Source organism: Melanostigma gelatinosum (assembly GCF_949748355.1).
Source record: "Melanostigma gelatinosum genome assembly, chromosome: 24".
Taxonomy (NCBI): domain Eukaryota; kingdom Metazoa; phylum Chordata; class Actinopteri; order Perciformes; family Zoarcidae; genus Melanostigma; species Melanostigma gelatinosum.
In genome coordinates, this window is record NC_136657.1 from 1,352,637 (window position 1) to 1,363,577 (window position 10,941).

At 42.6% G+C, this 10,941-nt stretch overlaps 1 protein-coding gene across 1 annotated transcript; it reads left to right on the forward strand.

Annotated features, from left to right (window-relative positions):
- The first annotated feature begins 1,788 nt into the window (after positions 1-1,788).
- On the forward strand, positions 1,789-7,665 carry LOC306796987 (chloride intracellular channel protein 4-like). The gene is made up of 6 exons (XM_079296107.1): positions 1,789-2,037; positions 2,425-2,534; positions 3,200-3,325; positions 3,400-3,506; positions 4,618-4,799; positions 4,962-7,665. The coding sequence occupies exons 1-6, from the start codon at positions 1,975-1,977 to the stop codon at positions 5,121-5,123; spliced, it is 750 nt and encodes a 249-aa protein (XP_079152233.1). The 5' UTR covers positions 1,789-1,974; the 3' UTR covers positions 5,124-7,665.
- Positions 7,666-10,941: the final 3,276 nt, after the last annotated feature.

The following is a 10,941-nucleotide window of genomic DNA, read 5'->3' on the forward strand; positions in this document are numbered from 1 at the left end:
TGCTGTATATCCAGGACATAACGAAACAAACTTATCAGGGACTGTAGATATTTAGTGTTTCAGAGCTGTTGATCTGCTAACCTCATCTCTTTTAGTCAGTGATATCCTAATCCATCCGGCACAGGAGCCTACATTGCTCCATGCATGCAATCCTGAAAGTTGTGGACAAAATAATAAGAACACACATATACAATACAAGCCAATGCAACAACCTTGTTAGAACTTTGACCTTTGTGAAGCTTGTACTGGTGAGTTTATGTCGGTGTCCATTCTTAAACTTGAATGAACACTAATGTATGTATCAGGTGAAGACCTACACAAACAGAGGTCAGTTTTGCTCTCTGGTTCAGCAGCACATTCCTAAGTGAGGCGGAAATAAAAGAGGCCAGCAGAGAGGTTTAACACCATGAAAAAATGCAGTAATATCGTCACACGTACACACAACAAGCCTGTTCTCTGTGGGAGCTCACATTCAAACAATGGACACTCTGTTGGCAGCACAAACCGAAGTAGAAAAATAATGGAAAGGCTCAAGAGTCCTTCTGTGTCGCTGGACTCAATAGCACCATGCAACATACCTAACCCTAACCCTGAAGGACACAATTTAGACTGGCTTTACTCCCCCCCCCCCCCCCCCCCCCCAGACAATGAGCCAGCCAGTAAATACAGGTCTGTGGAGGATTTCTTTGAGAAGTTCTTTCAAACAGAGCTGTGCTGCTGCCTGTTGCACGCAGGGTTAATCTCTGCATTCTCACTCTGTAAGCTGATTAGCCTGCTGTTTGGTGCTGAGAGCTCTAGGCACAGCGTTGCTGGAAAGAAGACATACTCTCCTCAAACTAAATACTGCATGTACATTATGTTTAACAGCCTAGCACCAAGGGTTGACTCAAGGTTTACTGGTTGTTGTTTTTAACACAGGGCATTCATTACAATTAGATCTGTGGCACTAACTGTGGTCCAGTGCTGATCTGTTGAACCGAGCTGTCCCGTCTACTTACACTCCTGCTCAGCCATGAATCACTGCTACTGATTCATGTAAAGAATCCATGTTGGATGTATTCAGTGTGGGAAACAAAAGAGACGTCTCAGCTGCTGTAGGTGTGAAAAACATTTTTCCATTCACACCAGTTACTTTGTGTGTGTTTGAGATTCCACTCCCACCCACTCCTCTGGGTAATGAAGGAACTCATGCAGTGTTCTGTGCCTCCCAACTTCACAAAAACATTGACCTCAAATCAGATTGTCATTTTATGTAAACTAAGCCACGACACTAAATTGGACCAGAGGCGGAAAGTTGCCCAATGGCACCTTCCCCAATGACCACCCCCTATATCTGGTGCCCTTGCTCGGACCACACCCATCTTAAAGCTCAGTCTTCATTTTGATCTCAACTACACACCTTGCTTGCTTGCTTACATCTTGCTTCAACCCTTACCATAACCTCAAGCAATGCTCAGCTTCCTGCTCCTACATGGCTTTTTATTCTCATATTGTAACTTTGTGAACATGTTTTACCCTCACAATGTGGTTAATACGCACACATATTTTGACTTGAGACTGAGTTTAATATTCGTTCAGACAAAGAGGAGTTGTGTGTGGAGGAGACAATGGCATTCCAGAGAAAGCAGGAAAAACCAAGCAGCAGTCTGAGGAGCGGGCAGATGGACAGGCAGGCAGACAGACAAGCAGACAGTCAGACAGGCAGACAGGCAGACAGACAGACAGACAGACAGACAGACAGACAGACAGACAGACAGACAGACAGGCAGACAGGCAGACAGACAGGCAGACAAGCATGGTGCTGGTTTGTGGTATATTATCGTGGCCTAAAGGATAAGAGGGCCGCTGTTTTGGACGAACTAAACATGGATTATACTTTTTGTTGGGTTTTTTTTTTGTTACTGGGGTAAGAAGCTGTCTTTGGGGGGTCTTCAGAGGAGTGTGAACTTTCACATCACCTTTCACTTGGCCACCATGTCCTGGTGTGACATTGCAGTAAAGAAATTGGGCTTCCCTATCATTGAGCTATTTGTAAAGGTAAGTGATTAGTAAAATCCTTCCCTAATTACATGCATCCGTGAATGGCAGCGTTGGGGAAAGGTTGGGTTTCGTCAGGTCAACTCACATGGTTATGGTTGATGAGTGCAGGTATATCCACGGACACAAGGTTCATCCGTGGATTTACTGGCCAGGTCGTAAAAAATGTTGATGTCACATGATGTCATGGTGATGTCATACACCTCCAGTCTTTCTCTCAGAGGAGCTTCTGTCTTTGTTCAACTATCAACAGACCGCTATGACCTGGTCATAGCTCAGGTCTAACATATAGGCACTGACACTCCATAGGCTTTGTATTATGTGATCTATGGCATTCTCTCAACTCTGCACTGGTGTGTGTGTGTGTGTGTGTGTGTTTGTCTGTAGGCGGGAAGTGATGGGGAGAGCATTGGTAACTGTCCATTCTCTCAGAGACTCTTTATGATCCTGTGGCTTAAAGGAGTCATCTTCAACGTCACCACCGTCGACCTCAAACGGTAACATGCTCCACACACATCCATTCTATATTGGCAGGATGTGCCCGTAATGCTAGTTTTTCCTCTGGTATGCATTTTGACCTTTGGGCCTACCATGTAGAACATTCAGTGAAGCTTTTATTCTTTGTCTAAGGAAAGAAAGTCTCTGTGGTTGAAATGACGCAAATGAAACAAAATCCCCAAATTAGTATTTTTTCACAGCTGATTAAATGTTCTGCTAATTTTGAATGCCGGTAAAAACAAGACAGCCAATAATAATAATGACTCCCATAGTTTCGGTTATTCAGACTGTCACAGACAGTTCCCCCCAACATAGTGATGAACCAAGTAAAGATGAGACAAAAGAGGGGTAAACATAGTTTGTTGTCAAGGTAACGTAGAGAAAAGCATTTATTACCAAGTGAATTAGCCAACGCTAACATGGACATCATACGTGTCAGAACTGACATGTAGTTGTTGAGAAAGCTATATTATGAAAGATGACAGGTCAGGATCAGTGACGCCAACAGTCTCCATGATAAAGGTTTGAGCATCCTCAACGAATATTCCATATTTTTAATTGTTTTGTCCCTGGTGTGTAAAGGCGAGAGCAACAACCAGAAGTCTACTGTAGTCTCTGTCTTTCTTGCTGTCTACACCGTATGTTGTATGTTTTGTGTTGTCAGGAAGCCGGCTGACCTGCAGGACCTCGCTCCAGGAACAAACCCTCCTTTTGTGACCTTTAATGGCGAAGTCAAGGTCGATGTCAACAAGATCGAGGAGTTCCTGGAGGAGAAACTGATCCCACCACGGTACAGGACACACATTTACACACATTTACTTCAAGTCTATTCAGTGGACTCCTCTAACATGTCTTTAACGTCAGCTACCCCAGACTGGCTCCCAAACATCCTGAAGCCAACACAGCGGGCATCGATGTGTTCGCCAAGTTCTCAGCTTACATCAAAAACCAGAGGAAAGACACCAACGACGGTAAGAGAGAGGATGTGTGAGGGTTGGCTTCAAATGATTTCACTCAGGAAAAGGGTTTTCGTTCCAGCCAAAGGGGTCGACAGGCCGACTGATATGGGCTGAAAAGCTTTGATGAAAATAACCAAATAGCAGAGACACAGTTAGGTGTTTTCCCAGATTGGTACCAATTTGCTACAATAACGCATGTAGCCTCTAGTTTGGTTTGTGTTCACGCAGCAGCATTTACAATGCAAGAAAACACTCAGAAGTAAATAAAGAGTGAAAGAAGAGCAGATTGTTCCAGAAATAGATTAACGTGCCACTTTCCAATGCCACAATGGAGGGACAACTACCGACGTTGATCTTAGTCCTGGTCATTAATTATTACATCGTTTGCATTTATCAAACTGCAAACAATACAGTTTGAAGATGAGACACATCTGCGGATAAAATGTATTAATCACACAGCACAGCTGACTACGGGAGCTGGTTTAGTCCAAAAAAGGCGCAAAGCATCTCACAGTTGGATCGGATCGTGGTCGGATCATCCTTTCGCCACAAACGGACTGTAAGGAATGGTACAAGAGTATGTTTGTAACCGAACCTAGACCACCTCATCAACAAGGTCTCGGTTCAGCTATTTGGATTCGTACCCAAGTGTGATTGCTGTGTTCACACCTCTCTAAATAAACCGTACCCAGGGGGTAAACGCTCCAGAGTTTGATTTAACCGAACTAAACAAGCTGGTATTAGAGATTAGCTGCTGAACATTGTGACGCATTAAGACGTTGCCAGATGTTAGTCTCTAAAGGTGGTGGAGACCAAAAATGGAGCTCAGAGAGACAGCATATTAGACTTTTGAACTATAATGTTGCTCTGTGTCTGCTGGATGTGGACTGTTTGCTAACATGCTCACCATATCAACTTTACAAGGTGATAATGTGTCAGTGTTGAGTTTACAGCTTGTTAGGCTGCTCTGATTGGCCAAAAGCATGCAGCTCTGCTGTAATGTGTATATAGCTTGAGATCTCTACATCTTAAGGTCTTAATGTGACGGTTATAATTGTTACTCAAGGAGCTATCATATCATCTGATACATTGTCTACTGCTCCATCTCTGCCTCTATCTGCAGCCTTAGAGAAGACCTTGCTGAAGTCTCTCCGGCATCTTGATGACTTCCTGAGGACTCCCCTGCCGGAGGAGATTGATGCGGACACCTCAGGAGACCTGCCCGAGTCCTCCAGGAGCTCTCTAGACGGGTCTGAGCTCACCCTGGCTGACTGCAACCTGCTGCCTAAACTACACATCCTGAAGGTTCACTGATTTTTATACTGTAGGGAAAGAATGGTCAAAAATATATTTATTCATATCATTTATATATCAATTCATTCTGGGAATATTAGGATTGCTTAGATCACTACAACAATGTTCCCAACACCTGTCAACTCACTCCTGGTTTTATTTTTCTGTTTGCAGGTCGTAGCCAAGAAATACAGAGGCTTTGAGATCCCAGCGGAGATGACAGGGGTGTGGAGGTATTTAAACTACGCCTATCAGAGGGAGGAGTTCACCAGCACCTGCCCCGCTGAGAGGGAGATCCACTTTGCCTATCTGGATGTGGCAAAGCAAATTAAATAAGAGCAAGAGTTGGAAATTACGGAAACAAGGGGGGTGAAAAATTTGAGAAAACCGACAGGAGGAAAATGTCTCTCAGTAAACCCCGGAGAGATGTATCCTGTGTGACTGTAGGTGACAAGCAGACAAGGAAGCATGACAAGAGAGATGAGGGTAATAGTAAGGATTGGAGAATACTGGTGATGAGGAAAGAAATTCAACAGGTGGTAGAATCCTGATGAATTTACATTACCATGTAGGAAGCTATATGAAGAATATGAGCTCCAGGTTATAGACTAGGCCGATCCAATAGATCTATTAACTCCTAACTTTTAACTGTAATATCGTTGCATCAGTTGGAAGTGGAGCCCTCATCCTAATTACCTATTTGTGTGTGTACAAGTCTTCAGTGTGTGTGTGTGTGTGTGTGTGTGTGTGTGTGTGTGTGTGTGTGTGTGTGTGTGTGTGTGTGTGTGTGTGTGTGTGCTCTCACAGGTTGGGTTGCACAGTCATTGTGTCTTTGCACCTATAATTTTACAAATAATTATAAGAGGTTTTGTAGAATGATTATTAGTTTCACTTTTCAGATGATGGCCGGTCCAAGTTCACTGCAAGGACTAAATAAATAGCACAATGAACAATGTTTAGCTCATCTAACAGAGTTTAGTCAACAACTTGTTTTGTTAATTTGAATCAGAACCTTTAGCATATAAATGTATGGAATCTGAAAATCAAATCTTATTGTAAATCATGGCAACATTTCACATGTGAAATTAAAGAACAATACACACACTGACCCACAAATAGCTCCAGCGTGGAACTGTTTTTGTACGGTACATGTTAATTAGTGAGCTTTAGAGGTGCATCTTTATTTTGTTCAGGCAGAGCTGGAGCCACTTGTTTTCACAGTTTATGCTAAGCTAAAGTTAAGCTTCATATTTAGCGTACAGGCATTTCTTCTTATCTAACCTCCGGCAAAAAAGAAAATAATAATATCTCCTAAAACCTTCTAAAGTATTCTTCAAGATGTGTCTCTAGGTCCTGTTTCAGAGCTTTGGAGTAGAAGACATTATGATGTCTTATGACCATGACCTCCAATGTTGTGTCTGGGATATTACCATCGACATGTGAATGCATTGGACTCTGGGAGCCACGGATGTTGCAGGGCCGAGACTGCAAAATGATTAACTTATACTTATAATTATTAAATATCACACTAGTGTGTAGTGAACATTAACACCATAATGCATAATATACACAATATATGTATACATACCCAAGATCTGTAGCTAAGCTAAATATCACCAGACTAAAGCATCAGGTATAAACCATCCTAATATCATGTGATGATCATTTAAATAGGTGGTAACATCAAAAGGCACAACACTATTTCACAGCAATAGAGACAGCAAAGAAAATAAAGGCCACATGTTGAGGACATGAAGTCCACATCAGAGTACTGTAAGACGACTGCACCAGAATCAGTCCTCATGACCTCCTGTCTCACTTTGGCCTAAAAATAAAGCGATGAACTGTTAGTCGGTTAATTATCGGATCATCTGACTGCTTGTGTTTCTTGACCAGCTGGTCAAAAACTAAAAAACTAGAATTTTCCCTCCAGTCCTGCCGTTATAAAGTGACAGAAGCAGTGCAGGTGGAACGGGACCAGAGATTTCAGTTGCAAACACTTTAGCTAACGTGATGCGTGAACAAACGTTAGCTCGCCTGCGTTAGCCTGCGTTAGCCTGCGTTAGCCTGCGTTAGCCTGCAGACACTGCAGGACAAATTCAGTAATAAGTCATATTCAAGCTGTAATAAATCCGACACTTTTCCTGTAAGCCTTACTTAAGAAAAAAACATTGATGATTGTAAAAACAACTGCACTACAGTGTTCAGTGGATCACAGTGCAGTCAACCCTCCCAGTATAGGCACAGTATATGAAATACATTTCGTCACTGAATATCTGTCTTAATGGTAATAAGGAATCTGAGGTCAAATCAAGATGAAGAGCGTTGTGTACTTGTACATTGTATGAACATTTCATTGTACTGAATGTGTACTCTCTATACTGATGCGTTGCCACTATGTACACAGATTGTGATCATCGTTGACATCCTGCTTTTGTATCTAATCCTGACTGGCTGAGTGTGGGCAGGCCTCGGTGCTACTTGGTTTAACTTTTTGATGGACTCATTCTGAAAACACCACCGTTGTAATCCTGTCCTCACTTATCCAAAGTCTCCCTGCTCCTGTTGGCAGCATCAACAGTGCAGCGCGGGTGAAACTTGCATTTATTTTCCTACAATAATCACCTTTATCAGTTAAAAACAGTGCCTCCTGTCATGGTAATTTACTCTTTCTGAAAAGAAAATGATTTGAGTGTGACATAATTTGTTTTATTTTAATCAATTTGGTATTTTATTACAGGTTTTTGAGAATAGCAGAATTCAGGAAAAAGTTCTAGCTCCCTTGAATGCAGCTTTATTTCTTTCAAATCATTAGTTTGATTGATGGACAGAAGTGGTTTAGTGTGTTTCTGCACCAAACCACCACTTTGATAGATGTCTTGCAGCCATTCAGTGTTTGGTAGAGATGAGAGACAGCCTGCTGTGTTCTGGCCTTATATCCTCTCTGGGGACAATCTTTAATAAACTGATTTTATCACTGATGTCTCCGGGTTTCTGTCATCATTTCATCGTTTAAATACTGAGTTATGTGCTCTTTCTATTCTATTCCATAACAATTTCAGTACAATATGACATGCATTGACAGTAGCATATACATGCTGTACTGACTCGACATTGTTACTGACCGAATACATTAGAGCTCCTCCCAGCAGACAGTTGGACTCGTCACAATGAGAGAAGCACAGATGTACTCCAGGTTCCCGGGATGGGTTCATGCTGGCTCACTGTCACTCTCACTGTGCCATGAGAAAGGCCTTCACTGTGGTCCAAATCCCAGACATCTGTCTTTTTACGGCTCTATACATTCAATTGGGACATACTAGATCTTGTTCTGGCATACTAAGTAGTATGGTAGTATGTTATATGCTCAGCGGAGATATGCAGCATGCTACTTCCTGGTTAAAAGCAAGGCTATCACGGTCACCTGAAGGCTGGGACTCGGTCTTTGACCCCTTCGGAGCTATGGAGTAGGACACATGGGCAGCGTAAGTGGAGCTCTTTGGGTGCACTCTGCCTGACAGAACTGTTTTGGTCCGCACGAATCGAGCAGAGCAGATATGACGCATTTCAGCTTCTTTGGTTAAAAGCTTATTAAAAGGCAGTGAATGCCACAAGAGAATGTGATGTTACCGATTTTTCAATGTATTATTGATCTGTAACTATTCACTGTAAACCTCAAAACATATCTCAGTGGCACTCTACAGACTCCATATGTTGGAATAGATTAGATAATAAATTTCACTAGCTCTGTTATTTTAAAAGAATCTCTTATTTCGCTGCTATTTGATAAAGAACACGTTGTACTTTTACTTCATATCGAGGACTCTTCCCTCAAAGAATCCGAAATAATTGTACGTCCAAGATTCGGTATACTTAACACATACGCCCGTAAACACTAGAGCATGTGCAGACACACTCCCTGATCACCGGGGCGACAGTGATGGTGACCTCTGTGGAAACCCTCTGAATGTAATGACCCAGAGTGTACACACCCAGACCGCAAACACACGGCTCAGTTACCATAGGAACATCCAGAGGAGGAATGTCCTGTTCATATCGTGGTACTGTGAACTCATCATGCCGGGTAAAGTCACACTTCAAATCGGATAATTATACAGTTCTGGGACAAAACAGTTATCGACAGCTCATCATTGGAGGTCTGATCTTTCACTTGTAGTCCTGGTTCAAGTGTACTCCGAAAGTACAGGTTTCAACTGATTTCAATTGAACAAACAATGAGTGATGGAGGTCCATGTTTCCACACAAACTCACCAATTCTGTTAAGTTACGGTCTACAGTGTGAAAATAAATGACACACAATTTTCAGTCCTTATGTTCTGATCACTCTGCTTGCTCTTCAGAGCCCCCGCTTCCTCAATAACGAGCATGTTTATATTTGACAACATAATGGTCATGTACTTTTAGGAATACCGACTGAACAGTTCTTTAAGTGTAATAACTAGAGATCGACCAGCCACGGCACTAAATTAGACCAGTGGTGCAAAGTGGGGCCAAATGGCACCTTCCCCATGACTACCCCCCTACATCCGGCACCCTTGCTTGGACCACACCCATCTTAAATCTCAGTCTTCATTTTGATCTCAACTACACACCTTGAAAGACTACATCTGACACAGCTGTGATGCTATCGCAGTGATGTCCACAGACAGAAAGACACAGAGATATGTATGACCTGTGAGTCTGGCTGCATCATGAACAACTGAAGAGAGCGTAAGATAAAAAAAAAAATTGTCACAGTGGGGTTTTTGCCAGAAATTAACTTTATTTCAAAGTTGGTGCACACATACAAAAACGACGTGCGTCTGTCTTATAAGGAAGAGAAAGGGTTAACAGGGATTTGTTCATGTGCCCGGCCACGAGCACACATCGTCTTCTTTGATTGGTCAGTCTTGTTAATTAATGAGTGAAGGAAAAGGTCCAAGTCAAGGCTGGCGCCGGTGTGGCGGGAGGTGTGGGGCTTCCTGATGTCACAGCAACAGTCTCCTAGCACGCAGAGGTCCGGGAAGAGCCAGAGGAGAGGAAGAGAGACTGGATGGAGGGATGGAGGGAGAGATAGATCGGTGGATGAAGCAGTATGAGCTTCTGGAGGCCTGCACTGATGCTGATATTTTAGGTTGGACCCACCAATAACAATGTTCCGATTAAAAATTACCACTTTAAATTAAAATGTTCCATTTTCACATCAATAAATGAACCAGTTTCATAGACTGATTCAGTGACAACGGTAAATGGCTTCCACTCTTCTACTGTTAAAGATGTGTTTGATGGTGATTTAAAGGTATCTTTATGGTATTTGCCAAAAGTTGAAGCCAGCAGCCACTTAGCTTAGCGTAAAGACTTTAGCTCTTTATGCTAAGCTAAGCTAAACTGTTGGGTGCACATCTTAAACAGTAGAAGAGTAGAAGCCATTTTTCTGTTGTCACTGGTTCAATTTGCAATCTTGTGAATATGTTTCCTGAAAAAAAACGTTAAAAGTTAGGGATTGTAAACATTATCGATTTTCTGTTGAAGTTCTCATTACATTCTGACAGCAATCAATAAGTCACATGCTCTGACAAAAGAAAAAAAACATCTGGTATCCCAGCTGTCCCAGGACTGTAATAAGCCCAACCTACCTGCTAGTATTCTGCCCATGCACTCACTGTTCATCACCAGAGTCTTCCACAAGTTTCTATCTTGACAGCTGTGGGTGCCAACAATAGCCATGTTGGTTGTTTACGTTCATAAAGGATCATTTTGGGGGTGTGTCTTTGGAGGGAGGCCTGAAGGGACAGCTGTCCTTGTTGCCGACTCGATAGATTGAGTGACTTTTGGAGCTGGTGCTGCTAGCTACTTTCATTGGAAAAGAGTTGGCAACACTGGGTATGGTTTATCCCACACAGCTGCATTGCGTAAGATGTGTACTACAGGGCTTGTATAATTTCATGATAATGACCACAATGTGACCAGATAGATTAAATGCAGCTGAGTGGAGGTAAGATCTTTTGGTGGTTGGTTGGGTGGCTGAATGGATAGATGATGGATGGATGGACGGATGGATGGAAGAAGGTGATTGGTGGGTGAGGTGTGGGATAAAGTGGGCGAGTATGGAGGGAGACCACCGGTGGGAAGGTAAACACCAGCTGAGAGACGA